Source organism: Brassica napus, chromosome A4 (genome assembly GCF_020379485.1).
Source record: "Brassica napus cultivar Da-Ae chromosome A4, Da-Ae, whole genome shotgun sequence".
NCBI classification, from domain to species: Eukaryota; Viridiplantae; Streptophyta; class Magnoliopsida; order Brassicales; family Brassicaceae; genus Brassica; species Brassica napus.
Window position 1 is genome coordinate 3,189,326 of NC_063437.1, and position 21,033 is coordinate 3,210,358.

At 36.1% G+C, this 21,033-nt stretch overlaps 4 protein-coding genes across 6 annotated transcripts; 2 read left to right on the forward strand and 2 right to left on the reverse strand.

The window, feature by feature from the left end:
* Positions 1-54: 54 nt before the first annotated feature.
* LOC106445484 (CDT1-like protein b) lies at positions 55-11,578 on the reverse strand. 3 transcript variants are annotated; one of them, XM_048777971.1, is made up of 7 exons: positions 10,737-11,505; positions 10,532-10,651; positions 9,630-9,861; positions 9,001-9,540; positions 8,739-8,895; positions 8,550-8,635; positions 8,220-8,444 (listed from the first exon to the last, which is right to left on the reverse strand). In XM_048777971.1, the coding sequence occupies exons 1-6, from the start codon at positions 11,129-11,131 to the stop codon at positions 8,583-8,585; spliced, it is 1,497 nt and encodes a 498-aa protein (XP_048633928.1). In that variant the 5' UTR covers positions 11,132-11,505; the 3' UTR covers positions 8,220-8,444; positions 8,550-8,582. The 3 variants fall into 3 exon arrangements, with proteins under 3 accessions (XP_048633927.1, XP_048633928.1, XP_013742507.2); XM_013887053.3 differs by having other exon boundaries at positions 8,550-8,640; positions 10,737-11,504; XM_048777970.1 differs by lacking the exons at positions 8,220-8,444; positions 8,550-8,635; positions 8,739-8,895; positions 9,001-9,540; positions 9,630-9,861 and adding exons at positions 55-518; positions 617-773; positions 860-1,399; positions 1,489-1,720 and having other exon boundaries at positions 10,737-11,578.
* LOC106445483 lies at positions 4,413-7,666 on the forward strand. The gene is made up of 9 exons (XM_048777969.1): positions 4,413-4,553; positions 4,714-4,917; positions 4,988-5,281; positions 5,385-5,561; positions 5,671-5,961; positions 6,056-6,253; positions 6,360-6,704; positions 6,796-6,996; positions 7,099-7,666. The coding sequence occupies exons 1-9, from the start codon at positions 4,520-4,522 to the stop codon at positions 7,401-7,403; spliced, it is 2,049 nt and encodes a 682-aa protein (XP_048633926.1). The 5' UTR covers positions 4,413-4,519; the 3' UTR covers positions 7,404-7,666.
* Positions 11,579-15,597: 4,019 nt separating the features above from the next.
* Positions 15,598-18,755, forward strand: LOC106445481 (probable inorganic phosphate transporter 1-7). The gene is made up of 2 exons (XM_013887049.3): positions 15,598-16,422; positions 16,804-18,755. Exon 2 carries the CDS (start codon positions 16,825-16,827, stop codon positions 18,436-18,438), a length of 1,614 nt encoding a protein of 537 aa, XP_013742503.2. The 5' UTR covers positions 15,598-16,422; positions 16,804-16,824; the 3' UTR covers positions 18,439-18,755.
* Positions 18,756-19,030: 275 nt separating this feature from the next.
* On the reverse strand, positions 19,031-20,577 carry LOC106445480 (probable arabinose 5-phosphate isomerase). The gene is made up of 3 exons (XM_013887048.3): positions 19,788-20,577; positions 19,491-19,714; positions 19,031-19,415 (listed from the first exon to the last, which is right to left on the reverse strand). Exons 1-3 carry the CDS (start codon positions 20,499-20,501, stop codon positions 19,259-19,261), a joined length of 1,095 nt encoding a protein of 364 aa, XP_013742502.2. The 5' UTR covers positions 20,502-20,577; the 3' UTR covers positions 19,031-19,258.
* Between the last annotated feature and the right edge of the window lie 456 nt (positions 20,578-21,033).

Genomic DNA, 21,033 nt, shown 5'->3' on the forward strand with positions numbered 1-21,033 from the left:
CACTTTTTCACTGATAGAAGAAGTACTTCATCTATCATTGTAAGTCCTATGAGATAACTATAATATCAGCTTTTAGCTACTTTACTTAGACAACTTAACCAGCCACAATCATTAGATAATTATTATGTTTGATAATAAATTAACAACATTGTAATACGTTTCATAAGATCATGAAGATGATCGCAAAGGAAAGATGTGTAAAGATTAATGAAAATTGAAACTCATCATTTATTTATCAGGAGACGGTGGAACTGTCCTGTGAAGTTGCTTCCTCAAGTCTTGCACGTACCGTTTCTGGAGTGGACATTTTATTAATGCTGCAAAAACCCAAAAGATTGAACACAATGTTAAAAGCCCTGAAGAAGCAAAGAAACTCTTTCCAGTAATACGAAACCAATAGATTGAACACAATGGTGATAACTCTCACCTAACAAGAACATCTCCAAAAGATGCCTTTGTTTCAGAGATCCAATCCGGAACCAATTGCAACATCAACCTTAGCTGTTCCTCCACCTCCTCTGAGAGAAAGACAAAACAAGAAAGAAACTGTGAGCCTGGCCAAGGAAAGGAGACACAGTGAAACTGTAAAACAAATTTAGATATAAACTGTCCTTACTTCTATCCATTATATCGATTTGGCATGCAATCATCTTGTGAAGAAGCTCTTCCTTGGTGATGACCGTTCGGTTTGTTGAGTGGAACAATTTATGAATCACATTAACAAGCTTAGGCAAGTTTTGCTTCATGGTTTCAGCCTTTGGTTCCTCTATCATCTGCAAGAAACACACACACACAACACAATGGTCAGCAAGGTTACTGATTATAACCAAAGTGATTGCTCAGAAAACCATCCGCTTACTGAGTGCAGAAGACTAATTTCATCGTAGGAAGCATCACTATCTTCATCGGAGGAAGCATCACTAGCTTCATCATCGTTTGCTTCATCATTAGATTCATCACTAACTGTTCCATCTTCTTCCTCTAGAGTATCGAAATTCAGACACCTAGTGCGAGAAGGGCGCCTTTCCAGATCATTTGTTGATCTAACCGATTCATTATCATCATCTGGAGTCATTGTAATACACCGTCTAGATGGCTGCAACGTCGGTGTAGCACTCATGAGCTTGATTGGTGTTGACAGATCCTTGGAGGGGGTGGACAAAACTTGGGCTGGGGTTGACTCTGTGTTTGGTAACAAACATTCCTCAGTACCATCTGATAAAGTAGAATCTGGAAACACTTTGTTAACTTTATCTTCTTCCTGCTCCATCTCATCCATTTGAACATCAAACCCATCATTTTCAAGTTTAGATGCACCCACGTCTACTGCACTTATTGTGTCTGAATCCTTTTTGGAGAAATTGAACGGTTCAGGAAGTAGTTCTTTCGGAATCTCATCCTATATCCAGAACAGCAATCAGAAACATCAGCATTTTCTACAAAGCTTACAATCAAATAAGAATAGATTAGGTGGAGTAATGTGTGTACCTTAGGATGAGCTTTGTAAAAATCTACAAGTTTTGAGTAGAACACGTTCCTAAGTTGCATGTATTTAGTTCCGCAACTTGTATCTTCAAGTTCTATTGCATCGGTGTTTAAGTTAATGTGAAGAGTAGGTTTCATACAACTAGTGACTTCATCACACTTCAAAACTCTCTTCACTTCAATGGCTTCTGGATAAATATGCTTCATCTGAGCCAAATGATCATACGAGAAGATCCTGTAGATACATACACATAAGTCAAACAAACATTAACAAATATAACCATAAAGTATACAAGTAGACAATCAAGCAATATGACATTGTTGAGAAACTCTGCGAATTAAACTCAAGTAATACTAAAAAAAATAGAGAGAAAACTCAGGCAAATACCCTGAAGAGAGAGAGGGGCGTAACGGCTAGTATATATTAGGGTTTGGGCCATTACGGTGAAGGAGGAAGAAGAAGGCAGGTGATGTGAATCCACATATGTGGGACCCGTAATTGCCACGTCACTTGAGCCCGTACTAAACGTTGGTTCCCGCTATTTGTCGTTACCATGTATAACCACTTCGTTTTAGTTTTCTTTTTCCTTCATTTTTGTCCAACTAAGATTAATCATTTTATTGTTTTTTTTGTCCAACAAAAATTAATTCCTAGAATAGAAATAAAATACAGATTATAAAACTGTATTTGATGTCAATAAAAATTTAGACGCTTTTTTTTTGTTTTTTTTGGAAAGACTATTTTTTTTTGTTGTTGCTAATAATATGATATGGTTTGTAATCTGTATACCCAATTTATTTTTACATTGAGGTATACCCAATTTTTACACCTTTGATTTTTGTGGCACCTTTTGATATGGAAACTTGCTTAACCAAGATGTTAAATTAATAAATAAAAAAATCCTGTAACAAATTGCAAGTTCATTAGTGATCATTGACTTTTCATAGTCATCCATTTTCAGTGAATTTGAGTAAATATTGATTTTAGGGTCAACAATGGATCGTTTATACAGTCGGATAAAAGATCACTTGAAAACATTTTTTGACATTTTTACTCCAAAAGTTGCATATGATATGTCCTTATATCTCTCACATGCAAATAAGAAAATAAATCGAATCAATTTCAAAAACAAAAAGTCTATACGCATAGCCATTGTAATAATATCTGAGACAATTATGTAGCCGCTGGGTGTGGTTATCGTTTGTTGTGTTCTTATAACCGCTGGGTGTGGTTTTTGTATTCTTATACAATCGGGAACTTGTTTTAATCGATGTGTTTCGGGTTTTGTTTTTTTTTTCTCCAAAGAACTATAAATGTATTTTCAATGATTACTCCATTCTTGATCTTGGTCTATTACGTCCTCACTCAAACAGGCTGAAGCTTTGAACACTTCTTTGGATTAATCGTTGCTGTTCTCTTGTCTACTAAGGAAGAACGGTAAGAACAACACATCACCTGCAAATTTAAATAGAGATTTATTAATCATGTGGGAACCGAAATTCACACTCTCGATTTCCGTTTAAATTAGGAAAGTTAGGAAAACCCTAATTTCTTAGAAGTTCTGAATATTTGATAAACCACAAGCCAAGCAATTAGAACACGTAAGTAAAGACGAAAAGAAATAAGAAATCGTAATAGAGAGTAAAAAGAGTTTTATTACGAATTAGCCTATGAGCGTTACAACAAGGTAGAAGTCTCGTCTATGAGAGCTGTCGGCGAGATTTCTAGTTCTAACAACCAAAGAATGCAAAACCTAGTTGAGTCGCAGTTCGATATAACAAAAACGGAAAGTTATCTAATTGCTCTAAGTGCTAAGTTTGCTCTGAAAAAAGTTCTCTCTCATGCCTCTCGCCTAGGACTCCTTATATACTCTCTCGTAGGCCGGTTTACGCTTTTCCCCTTCTGCCCTTAAGCCGTCATAGCCAAAAATGAAAATATTCCATTTTTTCTGATCCTCAGGTATCAAAACTTTTGAATAAATAATTCAAAAAATGTTACTTCAAATTTATTTTAGTTTCACTTTTATTTTTATTATATTTCAAATAAGTACATTTATATTGTAAGAAAGACTTACTTAAATACAAAAAAATAAATTTGAACGAAACAAATGTAATAATTTCAACTCTTTTTACATGTTGTTATTTATATTTTAATTTTCTATAAAAATTGCTTCTAAACATATACCTCATTTTCTATTAATGTTTTTAACTGTTTTCTTTGAATGTGATACTTATAATATGGATCTTCATTATATCCATCTCCAAAAAAAAAAAAAAACTAATAAGTACTGAAAGAAAAATAGAACATTCAAATTTTATGAAATAAATAACTTTCTAGCAAAAATAATAATAACTTAAATGCAATAAATTAAATTGCCTGGGCGTAGCACAGAGTGGTGAATGGTGATACTAGTTAGTTACTAATACTACTGTTAGCACGTTTTTGAAGAAAAAAGGATGATGGGTATAGTTGATACCTCAACAAGGAAGTGCAGCTGGTTGGTAACTGCAATTTCATAAAGACGCCAACTGTTTTTTTTTCTTAAAAAAAGAAAAAAAAATGCAAATTGTAAAATGATAAAATGTGATTGGTGATCAAAAGCGGTTACTTAAAAATGGAAATGATATACGCAGTTTAGTACGTTTATGAAGAAAAAAAGAATGATAGGTAGTTGAAACTCAACAAGGAAGTGCAGACTGGTTGGTAAGTGCAATTTCATAAAAAAAGCCAACTGTTTTTTTTCTCCTTAAAAAAAGAAAAAAAAATGCAAATTGTAAAATGATAAAATGTGATTGGTGATCAAAAGCAGTTACTTAAAAAAAAAAAAAAATACGCAGTTTTCTAGGTGACCATTTAGTGCCCTAATCCTTAATATAGTTATGATAGACGACGATTATAAACTAAAAAAAAAATTCCCTATGATCTAACGGCTGAAAGTTAGTGTGGTTTTGTATTTATATATTGGTTGTAGAACATGCGAGAGATATAATCCTAACATTTGATAACCTTAAGTATCATCCTTCTTCCTCTCTAATGGAACCGAAAACGGTCACTACAGAAAGGAACGGTATGATCTCTTTTCTTGATTTTCCTATAGTTTAACCATCTAGATCGGGATGATCTGTTTACAGATCTAACAGTAATATAGGTTTTTATCTCTAGGAAAAAAAGAAAAATCTTTGTCGAAACGATGACCAACCGTATTGTTTATTGTCTTCTCCTCGCAGTGGCTAATATCGGAGTCTTCTGGAACATGGATGACAATCCTATCCCTGACGGTCTCGATCCTACTACTGTTAAGGAGTTCATCAACGGGGCTTTTGAAGATATGGGCTATCTTGGTAGACTTATTCAAGTTAGGGCGTATTGCGAGGATAGGTCTGAACTTGTTTCTTACTGTGATGCTGCCGGAATCCTTTTACAAAACCGAGGTGAGTTACATTTTTTTTTCTGGTTTAATTAGTTCATATATATCTTAATCCAAATCACTTTTTGATATAGTGTCCAAAGTTGGATATGCTGAAGTTGACCATATGTTGGTGGACATTCTTACGTGGGGACTGTACAATCAGGCACCCTCAAACTTGATGATAATCACAAAAAACGTCTCAGAAGAAACGGAGCTATTTGGTGTACTTGAAGATTTGAAATTGTTGAATTACAATATTCTTGTTTCATCTCTTGGGAAAGACGCAACAGTAGACTTAGTTTGTCTGTCCACACGCCTATTTGGTGGAGGAAATCCTGTCGACCAAAGCATAAGCTCACATGGTGTCTCCAATAAGCTGGCACATGGTAAGCTAGTTGATCTTGTTTGCTTCTTTCTCTTTTCTTTTTTTTTTTCTCCTTCTTTTTCTTGATGATATTTGTGATTTGATTTTGCGATCTCTGTTGGCAGTGGCGAACACAGGCGTCTTCTGGAACTTGGATGACTGTGAAATCCCTGATGATATTGATATCTATCAGAATGTCAAATCCGCTCTTGCAAATCAAGGTTGCCATGGCCAAATGACAATCTGGGCTTATTGTGAGGAGGGCAAGGAGCCCGTCCCTGGTATCACCCTTGTATCCGCAGGTGAGTTTCCTTCTAGCTAGGTCCTTTGGTATAAAAAAAGAAGCAATCGACTACATATGTCTTTTGTTTCATTTATGTATGTACATGTGTCCCTTGTATGTGGTTTCAGGGGATGAAACTGCGAGATTCAAGAAAATGCTTAGGGACATTCTTTTTTGGGCGTTGCAAAATCCTGTCCCCTGTCCGATGACAACAGTACCCAGCTTGATGGTAATCTCAAACATGTCAAGGAACATTAAATTTGCCTATGTTCTTCAACTATTGGCTTCGAGAGGTTACAATGTACTCCTTACTGTTCCTGATGAAAAAGAATATATATGCTCCGTATGGCTCTATCCATTCCTAATACCAAGCCTAGAAAATTTTCCCATTTGTAAAAAATCGGACAAGAGCTTGCATGGTAAGATCTAATTATCTCCCTCCTTCTTGTTTACTTTTCTAGACTTCCTATTGTAACTTGTTTATGTGTTCTGTGTGTTTGTGAAACTTCGCAGATATCCAAACAGGCATCTTTTGGAACATTACGGGCTGCACATTCCCCAATGATATTCATCTCGATGAACTGAATGAGAATATCAAATCAGCTATTAAAAATCAGGGTCATAATGGTGAAGTGTCAATCAAAGCTTATTGGGAGGGGAGTAGTGGCTTATACCATTGGCTCCACGGAACCATCACCTTCAAAGAAAGAGGTGAATTTCTATCTCAATCGTATGATTTTTTTTTTTTTTTTTTTGCTTCCTTCTCTTTCTATTATATGTAACAAATGTGTTTGTTTTTTTTTCTTCGCTGTAATAGTGTCGAAAGATGAAGATCCATCTGTGACGCTTGGTAACATGTTTGTGGACATCCTTTCATGGGCATTGGACCATCCTGCACCATCAAATTTGATGGTGATCTCCAAAGCCATCTCACAAGAAACAGAGCTCTCAAGCCTTCTTCAAGATTTGGAATCAAAAGGGTACAATATTTTAGTTGCACATGCTGAAGAAGCCGCATCACCCGTGCTACCTCCTGCATGCTTGGAATGGCATTTTAATACCCTAATAGCTGGAGGGAACCCTATCACCCGTACCAACTACTCACGAGATGTCCTCAGTATAGTTCAGAATGATCTCTCTTTTCTGAGGAAGGACTGCCATGGTAAACTAGTCGTTTTAGTTCTCATATGCCATAGCTAGTGTCATTTATTAATCTAATAATCAATTGATCTACTTTTTGTGAAACCTTTTAGATACAAAGGGTAATACCGGAATCTTCTGGAGCATCGAGGACTGCCCAATACCTAGTGGTCTGGATCCTCTAACGTTTTTTTTTGATGTCAAGAAAGTTCTTTGGCGTAGAAACGTGTCAGTCATGGCTTATTGTGACCAGAATAGGAGCCTTGATGACTTCTCCCTCAATGATAACCTACACATCACCTTGGTACACACAGGTGAATATTCCTTCTCACTTCTTTAATCGTGTTTCCTTTTTTTTTCTAATATTTATGTAACGTAATCTAAAGATATATGTTTATTATACTATATGGTTTCAGCCGATAAATATGCGAGGATTAAGAAGATGTTTAAGGACATTTTTTTATGGGCACTGGAAAATCCTGAATCAAACGTGTTGGTGATCACAAAAAGCATGCCATTCCACATTACATATGTTATTGATGATGCTTTGAGTTCCAGAAATTACAATCTTGTCTTGGCTGATCCTCATGCGGTCGGATATGTGAACTCCGTCTGGATTTCGACTAGCTTGTTTGGTGGAGGCAATCCCATCGACCCAAGCGGAAGAAAGAACCTTCCGAGTTCCCAAGAAGTGATGGCTAAGTGGAAGATTACAAGTTGATGCAGGGTTGTTATGCTTTTATCAATCTGACTAGTACTTTGTCTTTATGCTAAAAGGATTTGAGTTCGTGTCTGAACACGTTTGTCGTGTCCATCTCTCTCTTCTGTTAAACTCTGTTTTGGATTTAAAAATAATTTGCTTAGTGTTTCTATCTAGTTTCCTTCAATGGAGGCTTTATGCTCTGTCCTTATGCTTTTATCATTACTTTGCTTGTTATGTTTGATGACAATGGGAATAAATGTTAAAGAGTATCTTCTTACTTACCAGATGTCTTTATCTTCAGTATCTTATGTTTGGTTTCCTTCACAAGTTGTCGATGTTGATATTTATTTACTCTTTCAATGTTAAAATATTATTTGTCTAGTGCTATCTGACATTTTAATTGGATTAGATTTGCGTTTGTCTTCTCCAATGCCAAATTAGAGAAAATCAAAAGACAATGGAGAAGACACTAGTATCAGGTCGTAAACTCCCTCCAACGATCTGAGAAGTTCTCACAGATAAAAGTAATGAGAGATAGTGCAAATGCAGTCTTTTTGAAATCAAACAAACAAACAAACCAATTCCGATCCAACCTCATAAGAAACTCATAACCAGACGCAATAAAAAATCAAACATGAAGTAACACCGACACATTGATGATTTTATTTTGTCACTGACACAAAGCGCCAACAGATAACTAATAAGCAAAGCTCCGGATATGTTTAGTAAGATCTGTTGGAGTTAGCTTGAAAACTTGAGCAGCAAGTAAATCTATCATTGCAAGTCTTATGAGATAACTATAATATATGCTTTTAGCTACTTTACTTAGACAACTTAACCAGCCACAACAATCATTAGATAATTATTATGTTTGATAATAAATTAACAACATTGTAATACGTTTCATATAGATCAGCTCATGAAAAGGAAAGATGTGTAAAGATTAATAATGATAATTGAAACTAATCATTTAATTATCAGGAGACGTTGGAACTGTCCTGTGAAATTGCTTCCTCAAGTCTTGCACCTACAGTTTCTGGAGTGGACAGTTTATTAATGCTGCAAAAACCCAAAAGATTGAACACAATGTTAAAGCCCTGAAGAAGCAAAGAAACTGTTTCCAGTAATACGAAACCAATAACACAATGGTGATAACTCACTCACCTAACAAGAACATCCCCAAAAGATGCCTTTGTTTCAGAGATCCAATCCGGAACCAATTGCAACATCAACCTTAGCTGTTCCTCCACCTCCTCTTAGAGAAAGACAAAACAAGAAAGAAACTGTGAGCCTGGCCAAGGAAAGAAGACACAGTGAAACTGTAAAACAAATTTAGATATAAACTGTCCTTACTTCTATCCATTATATCGATTTGGCATGCGATCATCTTGTGAAGAAGCTCTTCCTTGGTGATGACCGTTCGCTTTGTTGAGTGAAACAGTTTATGAATCACATTAACAAGCTTGGGCAAGTTTTGCTTGACGGTTTCAGCCTTTGGTTCCTCTATCATCTGCAAGAAACACACACACAACACAGTGGTCAGCAAGGTTACTGATTATAACCACAGTTTGCAAGTTTGAAAGCAAAGTGATTGCTCAGAAAACCATCCGCTTACTGAGTGCAGAAGACTAATTTCATCGTAGGAAGCATCACTATCTTCATCGGAGGAAGCATCACTAGCTTCATCATCGTTTGCTTCATCATTAGATTCATCACTGACTGTTCCATCTTCTTCCTCCAGAGTATCGAAATTCAGACACCTAGTGCGAGAAGGACGCCTTTCCAGATCATTTGTTGGTCTAACAGAGTCATTATCATCATCTGGAGTCATTGTAATACACCGTCTAGATGGCTGCAACCTCGGTGTAGCACTCATGAGCTTGATTGGTGTTGACAGATCCTTGGAGGGAGTTGACAAAACTTGGGCTGGGGTTGACTCTGTGTTTGGTAACAAACATTCCTCAGTACCATCTGATAAAGTAGAATCTGGAAACACTTTGTTAACTTTATCTTCTTCCTGCTCCATCTCATCCATTTGAACATCAAACCCATCATTTTCAAGTTTAGATGCACCCACGTCTACTGCACTTATTGTGTCTGAATCCTTTTTGGAGAAATTGAACGGTTCAGGAAGTAGTTCTTTCGGAATCTCATCCTATATCCAGAACAGCAATCAGAAACATCAGCATTTTCTACAAAGCTTACAATCAAATAAGAATAGATTAGGTGGAGTAATGTGTGTACCTTAGGATGAGCTTTGTAAAACTCTACAAGTTTTGAGTAGAACACCTTTCTAAGCTGCATGTATTTAGTTCCGCAACTTGTATCTTCATGTTCAATTGCATCGGTGTTTAAGTTAATGTGAAGAGTAGGTTTCATGCAACTAGTGACTTCATCACACTTCAAAACTCTCTTCACTTCAATGGCTTCTGGATAAATATGCTTCATCTGAGCCAAATGATCATACAAGAAGATCCTGTAGATACATATACATAAGTCAAACAAACATTAAACAAATACAACCATAAAGTATACAAGTAGACAATCAAGCAATATGACGTTGTTGAGAAACTTTGCAAATTAAACTCAAATAATAATATAAAAATGGAGAGAAAACTCAGGCAAATACCCTTTTAAGGTTTTCTTATTAATTATGCGAATGAATAAGTTAGGAACTTACCATCCATATCTATATTCCTAAGAGCCTAACCCATCTCTATTTCTTCTTCTAAAATAGAGATTGCTTTTTTTTCTCTATATCGTACTCTATATTTGGAGATTGCTATTTTATAGAAATAGATTAGAACAAATCTCATATCTATTATATAGTTTCTCTAATTTAAAAGAAAAAAATAGCAAAATACTGTACATGGACATGGTCCAAAAACCAATTTTTTCTTTTCTTTGCGAGGTTTAAGTGACTACTAGAATCAACATGCATCAAAGTGAGACCAGTTCATGTTAACAATCAAATTAATCAGATGCATCAATAGTCAATCCCCAATACATTCAAGATTCACCAGGATCAGTTAAATAGCTATTCTTCAGACCAAACAAAGAAGAAGAAGCTAGAAAGCCAATAGCTTTACCAATCAGTTAGATAGATGTTCTTCAGACCAAACAAAGAAGAAGAACAAGGCTTTTACCGATTAGTAAGATACTCAATCTTGGGACATATATTAGCAAACGAAGTCAAAGAGCCCTTTAGCTTGAGCAACCTAATCGCAGTGACCAACCCATTAAAGCATTCATCCAGAATCTCAAACCTGCAAAATTGCCAATAATTTCATCAAAAATTGAAAACGTGTAAAGTTCAAAACTTTATGAAAAAAAATCAATCAAAAATCTCACCTTTCGGGTAATTTCACGGTTGTTTCAGGTTTTCTAGGCGAAGTCAAGATCTGCCTCTTGACGGGTTTGTCGCAGTCACGAGGTCTGGTTGAGAGAGTCGCCGTCTTGTCGGGGGTCTTGGTAGAGAAAAGTGTTTCTGGGTTCGAAGATTCAGAGGCCATAGATGGCTTCTTCGAAGCGTTTTCGATCGAGCTCATGTTGGAGAGAGAGAGTAGATAGGGAAGTGAGGAGTCACAGAGAGAGATGGAGAGAGAGGGAGCGTAACGGCTAGTATATATTAGGGTGAAGGAGGAAGAAGAAGGCAGGTGATGTGAATCCACATATTGTGGGACCCGTATTTGCCACGTCACTTGAGCCCGTACTAAACGTTGGTTCCCGCTATTTGCCGTTACCATGTATAATAACCACTTCGTTTTAGTTTTCTTTTTCCTTTATTTTTGTCCAACTAAGATTAATCATTTTATTGTTTTTTTTGTCCAACAAAAATTAATTCCTAGAATAGAAATAAAATACAGATTATTAAACTGTATTTGATGTCAATAAAAATTTAGACGCTTTTTTTTTGGAAAGACTACTTTTTTTTGTTGTTGCTAATAATATGATATGGTTTATAATCTGTATACCCAATTTATTTTTACATTGAGGTATACCCAATTTTTACACCTTTGATTTTTGTGGCAACATAGTTTTTCCTTTTAGTGTTTGTACACAATGATTCTTCTCACCTTTTGATATGGAAACTAAATTAATAAATAAAAAAATCCTGTAACAAATAGCAAGTTCATTAGTGATCATTGACTTTTCATAGTCATCCATTTTCAGTGAATTTGAGTAAATATTGATTTTAGGGTCAACAATGGATCGTTTATACAGTCGGATAAAAGATCACTTGAAAACATTTTTTCACATTCTTACTCTAAAAGTTGCATATGATATGTCCTTATATCTCTCGTATGCAAATAAGACAATAAATCGAATCAATTTCAAAAACAAAAAAGTCTATACGCATAGCCATTGTAATAATATCTGAGACAATTAAGGGTGGTCTTCTCTTACAGATTCTGCATTAATTTGGGATCAATCCTACTATATAAAAGGGACTAAATTCAAGGCTTTTGAGACTATCCACCTCAGCCAAAATATTCTCATAAAAAAAAAATTAGCAATAGACATAATTTAGAAGATAATTAACTAACACAACTTTTGATATTTCTAGAAATTTCAAATTTGTAACTGCTAATTTATTAATAGAATCATATATCTATATTAAATTATGTTCTATTTTTAATCTTTAGATTTTAAGGGGTAAATAAATTATTAATTTATAATATATAGTTTATAACTTTATATTGTAGTTATAAATAAAGAGAAATTAACCGGGAAGGGTGAAGAAGCTCATGTAAAATTATGTAATTAAAATGGTAAAATGGTGAGTATGATGAGGTGAATCTAAGAAAATTTGTTGTACAAATTATAGTGATTTCTCTGTCCACTAAAATGATTTAAAATAAAATATATATTCACATAAATAAGTCAATATTTGTTGTTGTTTTATTTGGTAAGATGTTAAAATTATCATTTTCTGAAAGGTTACACTGTTGCTTTTAAACAACTTATTACAGCAAGGAAACAAAAACAACCAACAACAACTCAAGGTAAAAAAAGCCTTAAGGAGGTCTTATACAAGAAAGATAAAAAAGAAGTAGAGAAGAGGAGAAAGAAGAACTTGCCGGGTAAGAGAGGAGACGGTCACGCATCATACGGTCGAGAGAGGCAAGGATGACTGATGAAGGTGCGAAGACAGCTGTGAATACACGAGCATTACGCTCTTTCCACAGCAGGTAGATGGCTGACTGAAAGTAGAGCTTGATGACTGGAGTAGCATGCACATCTGTGTTGACGCGAGGTTGATTGATCCAGGCTGCAACAGAGTGTAGATCAGCCGGAGGAGAAATCCAAACTTCAGCAGCAAAAGGCTTCCATATCAAGCGAGAGAAAGAGCACTCAAAGAAGAGATGATGGTGAGTCTCTATTTCCAGATTACAAAGGACACACGTTCCTGAGACATTTAACCCCTAACGCCTCAAGCGATCTTTGGTTGGCAGTCTTCTCCGCAAAGCCAGCCATGATATAAACGCATTACGTGGAATATGTTCCTTGAACCAAATAGTCTTGTGCCAATATTTGTTGTTGATAGTGTTTATATTCTTTTCTCACATTAGTATCCATATTTTTTAGTAAACTGATCCAAAGAGATTAGTTTGTGGAGCTAACCAAACGAGGATTATAGTGTTTATTTTAGAAAAAAGTAATAGGTTGAATGATAAATGGCGTGCGTGCTTTTTCACATGGAAATCTGCACATATATTAAAATTGTAAGATTTGAATCATAGAGAAAATATAGTGTATATGACTGAAGATGGTCCATTCCAAAACTAAATATGGTTAAAATTATTCTTTGTCAAAATGCATAGATGTGAATCTTATATGAATAGAGTTCTCTTGTGCCTATAGGCTCTTCGCAATTTGAAGAAGAAAGAACATATTGTGTGAAAATCTTTGGCTCGGTCAAATTTTATCCAATTGTTTAAAAGCCCAAAAAACCCATATGTACTGACTTTTTGATATTTTTTTCAGTGATTTGAATTTAAAAAGAGATAAAACTTTCGATAAGTTATGTAAACTCAGAACAAGTATTTAGCTTTAGAAAGCATTTACATGTTTCAAACTTATAATATATACATATATAATGTTTAAAATTATGCATATAAAACCTGTGTAAAATGTGCCTAAATATGTTTCTCTTTTTTAATGTGTTAATTATACTATATATAATATTATTTTAAAATTTCAAAAAGTTTATGTAACATACAAAAACTATCAATAAAACTATAATTCTCCATCTACAACAAGAAAAATGAAAAATTATAAACATATAAATTTAAATTAAGAAAAACTAACATTGGAAAAACAAGAAGTTAATATAAAAAAACCGACAAATAATATTATAAATAAAATAAATTTATAAGACACAATCCGCGCGAAGCGCGAAAAAAATCTCTAGTCCTACTATATAAAAGGAGCTAAATCCTAGCTTCCTAAGCCTTGCCACATGAACAAAATAATCAGAACCAACCATTATGCCATGTCATTCCGGACTGGACTTTAAAAAAAAAAACCAACCATTAAAATATGCGAAGAGTCACGGTTTAACCTGGTTTAACTCCAGTTACATCATAATAAAACAATGCATGCATTGATTGTTGATTATTAGTCTTCTAGCTACCACATCTTTGCCATCCTAAATCAAAATCGATTTTTACAACTTTAACTTGCCCCATACTTAATATTCTTATAGCTGGTGAACAATTTAATTTAGGAAATCGTTATATCCTACTATATAAAAAGAGCTAAATCCTAGCTTCCTAAGCCTTGCCACATGAACAAAATAATCAGAACCAACCATTATGCCATGTCATTCCGGACTGGACTTAAAAAAAAAAAAACCAACCATTAAAATATGCGAAGAGTCACGGTTTAACCTGGTTCAACTCCAGTTACATCATAATAAAACAATGCATGCATTGATTGTTGATTATTAGTTTTCTAGCTACCACATCTTTGTCATCCTAAATCAAAATCGATTTTTACAACTTTAACTTGCCCCATACTTAATATTCTTATAGCTGGTGAACAATTTAATTTAGGAAATCGTTATATTTCATGTCAAAAATGCATATTGTATTCATTGAAAATTAAATAACATATATTCTACCATTAGGATCAAGAACTCTAATCTGAAGACTATATATTCATCCCCTCTCACTCTGAAAAAACCACCACCGCCAACCGTTCAAGATTTTGTGTAAGTCAATATTTGAAAGTCACAATTTTATCAATTTTTTGGCATAAGTGATATGTTTAAGAGTTGGATAGTTAAGTCCGTATGCGGTTGGGGACGTGGAGTTTGGCTCACCTTCCACTGTTTATTTTCAATTGTTTTAATAATAGATTCATATTGATAATCTGTGCGAACAAACGTATAAGATTTTAGTTGGTTAAGATTAAACATAGACCGACAATCTTCCGTCTTTAGCTATTGGTCTCCGCCAAAAAAATTTGATTTAATATAATAGTTCCTGCCTGCTAAGCTACTACAATTGTAGTTCACGTCTATCGGTCATATAAAATATTTAGTTTTTTTTGGCTTTATAAGATTTTAGTTTGTAATTAATCTCATGGTTCGATTTTATCCATTGAGACCTTTTTCACTATGTTTTATTATCAAACCATTTCACTTTGCCTAACATTTAAATATTCTTTCCTTTGTTTAAGGATTGATTGTTCCTCAATACCATGGTCAAACCAACCGCCAAAGATCTTCCGCTTATGGGAGGTATTTTGAATTTACAAGTGCATTTTTGAATCAAAAACATTATTAGTATTGATATATTAATTTAATACTTTAATCCAAATCTTTAATAAAACAATTATAAAATACAAATTATGTTTTATATATATATATATATTTATATTTTTGACTATTTACATCTTATTAAATTTGAAGTGCACAGAAAAAAGAAAAGTTACATCTTATCTGATAAGATTCCAAATATATAAATACAATGCTACGTTTTGATTTTTGTTTATTGCTACGAAACGTTTTAAAAACTTGGAAAAAGGTAAAAATACAGACGACATGACCGACCACTCCTTTTCTCCTGGTTTGCAAGAATCTAATTGAGTTGCTTAATATTTGTTCCAAATTAATATATAGTCCCATCAGAATCATAAATTAATAATCTATCTCTATATAATTTTATATAAGTACTAAATAAAGATATTTTTGTTCATTTTATAGTTACAAAACTCTAATAAAACAAATATAAACATTATTAGTAAAATATGTTTTTATTTAAAAATACAAATTATGAAAAAAACCACAATTAGTTCTTAATAAAAAAATCATGCTCCCAACTGTATCAACAGATTCGTCATTCACCCCTAGAAGACACATATAGGAATAATTAAATACTTTGGCAAAAAAAAAACATTTTTGTGATGAAGATTCTTAGATGATGATCGTTTTCTATACAAACATGCGGCACCTCTACACCATTGTTTTAATCCCAGGAAAACACGTAGAAATCCATTAACACAAATATTAACATACTTTAATTAAATATGTAATCCGCGCGGAGCGCGGACACCGGCTCTAGTTACCATAATGAAAATAACAGCTCATATGTCCGAATATTTTTGTTTTCTCCTAGGAATATGCTAAAGCCTAAAACGAGTTTTTGACCGTTAGTCTCAAAAACTCAACCATACAGTAAAAACAAATTCCAAAACAAACTTTTTTTAACTGAAAAAAAGAAAAACAGAACGGTGGATGAGAAGTAGATGCGAAAAACAAGAAGTCAAAGAGAAATAAACGGTGTCGTTGTCACAAGAATATACCACATAAAAGAAAAGAATATGTCAAAGCAAAAACAGAAAGTGATCATGTATATATAGCCTTGTGCTACGCTGCCTCTATTTCATCACTCACAACCATTCTTCATCTTTCTCTCTGTGTCTCTACAGTTTCTTGAGAAACAACAACAAAAAGACTCTTCTCTTTCTCTAAGACAATTCTCCAAGTGTTTGTCTGCGAGAGAGTAAGCAGAAGAATAATACTCTTCATGTAAGTTTCTTCTTCATTAGTTTAGTCTTATGAATTTATTTTCGATTATTGTTTATATGAGAAATGAGGATCAAGCAGGCCTTTAGTTATTGTTTTTTTTTGTGTATTATTATAACAAATGTTAAACGACTTTACATGGATAATTCTAACATTTTATAAAGATCCACATTTAACAATTTTACTGACTACATACTGAAGATCTTTAATAATAAACTAGTCCTGTGCTTTTATGTTTAAATCAGCCTTATTGTTTTCTTTTTGTTCCTAATATGTGGTCTCAGTATTTGTGTTTGTCTTGTAATGTTTTGTTAATTAGTTGATGAAAATAAACGTATGTGAATCAGCAATATACTGAACGTGTTTTCTTACTGTATAACGCAGAGGAAAAGCTAAAAGAGAGCAATGGCAGGAGATCAACTCAACGTGCTAAACGCACTCGACGTTGCCAAAACGCAATGGTACCATTTCACCGCCATTGTCGTCGCCGGAATGGGATTCTTCACCGACGCTTACGACCTTTTCTGCATCTCCCTAGTCACTAAGCTTCTTGGCCGCATATACTACCACGTGGACGGCTCAGTGAAGCCAGGAAACCTACCTCCAAACGTCTCAGCCGCGGTTAACGGCGTTGCATTTGTTGGCACACTCACGGGCCAGCTCTTCTTCGGCTGGCTAGGTGACAAACTCGGGAGGAAAAAAGTTTACGGCATGACTCTAATGGTCATGGTCATTTGCTCGATAGCTTCAGGTCTCTCCTTTGGCAACAAACCTAAAACCGTGATGACCACGCTATGCTTCTTCCGGTTCTGGCTAGGGTTTGGTATCGGCGGTGATTATCCTTTATCCGCCACGATCATGTCCGAATACGCTAATAAAAAGACACGCGGCGCGTTTATAGCCGCGGTTTTCGCCATGCAAGGGTTTGGTATCTTGACTGGTGGGATCTTTGCGATCATCATAGCTGCGGTTTTCGAGGCTAGGTTTCCTGCTCCGGCCTACCAAGTCGATGCCTTGATGTCCACGGTACCTCAGGCGGATTACGTGTGGAGGATCATTCTGATGGTTGGTGCTTTGCCTGCTGCCATGACGTATTACTCGAGGTCGAAGATGCCCGAGACGGCACGGTACACGGCTCTAGTGGCCAAGGACGCGAAGCTAGCGGCTTCAAACATGTCTAAGGTTTTGCAAGTTGAGATAGAAGCAGAGCATCAACGAGTTGAAGAGATCTCTAGAGATCAGTCTAGACAATTTGGCTTGTTCTCCAAGGAATTCATGAAACGTCATGGTCTTCACTTGCTTGGAACAACAAGCACATGGTTCTTGCTTGACATCGCCTTCTATAGTCAGAACCTTTTCCAGAAAGATATTTTCAGCGCCATTGGATGGATCCCTCCGGCTCAGACCATGAACGCAATTCAAGAAGTTTTCAAGATCGCGCGTGCGCAAACCCTAATCGCCTTGTGCAGCACGGTACCTGGTTACTGGTTCACAGTGGCGTTCATAGACATCATTGGTAGGTTTGCTATACAGATGATGGGTTTCTTCTTCATGACCGTCTTCATGTTCGCTCTTGCCATTCCTTATGATCATTGGACTCACAAGGACAACAGAATAGGGTTCGTGGCAATGTACTCGTTAACATTCTTCTTTGCGAACTTTGGACCTAATGCGACAACCTTCGTGGTGCCTGCTGAGATCTTCCCGGCTAGGTTTAGATCAACCTGCCATGGAATTTCAGCGGCTTCTGGAAAGTTGGGAGCAATGGTCGGTGCGTTTGGGTTCTTGTACTTAGCACAGAGTCCTGACAAGAACAAGACGGAACATGGTTACCCTCCAGGGATTGGTGTGAAGAACTCGCTCATTGTTTTGGGTGTGGTTAATTTTTTGGGGATGGTGTTTACATTGTTGGTTCCTGAATCTAAAGGCAAGTCTCTTGAGGAAATGTCTGGTGAGAATGAGAACAATGATGAAAGCAACAGTAGCAGCAGCAACAACAACCAAAACAGCACGGTATAAGCTGCATAGAGATTTCAAAAACACTTGTGTTATTTAATTACTTGTATTTTTTGTTCACTCTACTCTACAGATTTCTTCTCACTAGCAGCTTAAGTTGTTGTTCTTTTATGTCCACTTATTTATTGATATGTCAAATGATATAGGATCTGATTCTTTTACGTATCTGTTTTTTTTTTGGAGTTTTAAGAACAGTTTTGTTTTTGGTGTTCATTCTTTGTAACAAATGAAAATGGAGACAATGCAAAGCTTTTATGATGAAACTGTGTTTTTGGCTGTTCATTGAACTAAGAAGAAATGCTAGTCAGGAATGAATTGATAGAAAGCTAGCCATAGTCAGTGACAAAAAAAAAAAAAAAAAAAAAAGAAAGAAAGCTAGCCATAGATTGTACTTGAGATAGCTACTGGTCAATTGTTATAAAGCAGTTCTATCACTGTAGAACTGTGCAAAACCAAAACTGAAACCAAAGCAGTTCCATCTCTGTTCAATCAGCAACCACATGAGATTCATGCATGGTGCTACTAAGTGCATCAACTCTAGGAAAGATGTTTAGCTTTTTAAGACATGAATGAAGGCAAGAGTAGAAACGAGAGCTTTGTAAAAGATAATACATTTAAGAGAGGGCAACGATACAAGTCTCATACTCTATACATATCTTTTTGAGTGGTAAAGAAAGTACAATACATGGAGAAACACAATACAAATTCACTAAATGTGAATATTATCAACAATACAAATCAATATTCTGAACCCGGGGGGTTTCTGTAAAAGAATGAACTTTATGTGTGTAATAAACTCTGACATATAGAGGCAGCTTCTTGCTCAGAGACCAGCCGAAACCAAACCATGCAATGTAACAATTCCAATCAAGGTGTTGTCTTCATTTACCACCGGTAGAAACTGTACAGGCGATGGCGGTGACTCCATCTTCTTCATAGCTTCAACCGCCATCGTTTCCGGTCCAATCGTCCTCGGCTTCCTGTTTTATCAAAACAATAGGTTCAACATACACACACCAATCTTCATATGAGCTAAAGCAGAGCATACACCAAACCTGTTGCACATTTCTCCAACACTGAGTTTGAAGATAGCTTCACCACTGGCTTTAAGAGTCCGGCGAAGATCTCCATCAGTGAACGTACCGATCAAGCGATGAGCTGCATCAACAACAAGCAAACAACCACACCCTTTGCTGGTCAGCTCAACCAACTGATCCATGATCAAGTCTCCTTCTTTACAAACCGGAAGCTCATCTTTCTTCTTCATCACATCCTTAACCTACAAGAAAGACCCAATAATGGATTCACTTCAAACCCTAAAGCTTATCAAGAAAGCAACTTTGAGAACAGACCTTGAAGATCAAGCTCTTGCCGATCCTACCGGCGGGATGATTAGCTCCATACTCCTCCTTGGTCAGGTTCCTAGCCGCCATGAGAGCAACCGCGATGGTATCCCCAAACACCATCTGAATCGCCGTGGACGTCACGGGAGCGAGGTTAAACGGACAAAGCTCCCTCTCGAGCGGCAAATGCACGTTCATATCGCAGACTCCGGCGAGGGGGTTCCCGGGGACGGAGGTGAGAGACACCAAGAAGGCGCCTCTGGCCTTGGCGCAGGGGACGAGGCGGAGGAGCTCCTCGGTGGCGCCGGATTTGCTGAAGAGGACGAGGACGTCGCGGGAGGAGAGGGCGCCGATGTCGCCGTGGAGGGCGTCGAGGGGGGAGAGGAAGGAGGAGCGGAAGGAGAGGGAGACGAGGGTCTGGGAGACCTTGTTGGCGACGAAGGCGGATTTGCCGACGCCGGTGAAGAAGACGGTGCCGGAGGCGGAGAGGAGGAGGCGGGAGAAGGAGAGGGTTTGGGTGAGGTCGAGGTGTTTGAAGAAGTGGTTGAGGAGGTCTTGCTGGGATTTGAAGAGGGTCAGGAGGTTGTCTTTCGAGATGTCTTGGTGAGATGAGAAGTCGAGGTGTGTCGGTGGCAGAGATCCCATTGTTGATCTGTCTGAGAGAGAGAGAGGTTTCTTTCTTCTTTGTTCGATTTGCTGAGATCTAAAAAAGACTGTGTGCATTAAATGGAGGAAGACGGAGGGGTAAATCAGTAAATTCGTGCTTTGTTGTGTTTCTGCGGTGATTGATTGAGCCTAATCCGTGTGCGTTAATGGAGACGGAGGGGTGGATCAGTACTTTGGTTGATAAGCATATCCATTTTTTAAATTTGTTTTGTTTTTGTTTATAAAAACCCCATGCAATTTTAAGAAGATTTACAAATTATTTGGTGATATTCTGATATTCATATGTACTACGATGATGTCTATTATAAGTTTACTATTTTGCTTAATTTGTTCTTTTTTTTTAACCAGATGCATTTGAATTTAGTCATTTTTTATATATAACTTTTTTTGCTAAGAAATAAAAAATAATAGGTTATACTAAAAATGCATGTGGAACTTTTAAAGATAGAAATGATGAAAACTAGAAATTCAATGACCTCATATTTCTCTCATTTTCCCAAATATTTCCACTGTTTTAAACATCTACTAGATCTTGATTCGCAGAACCGTACCAGTGATTCTTTTTATTTTGATACACATAATTATTTGT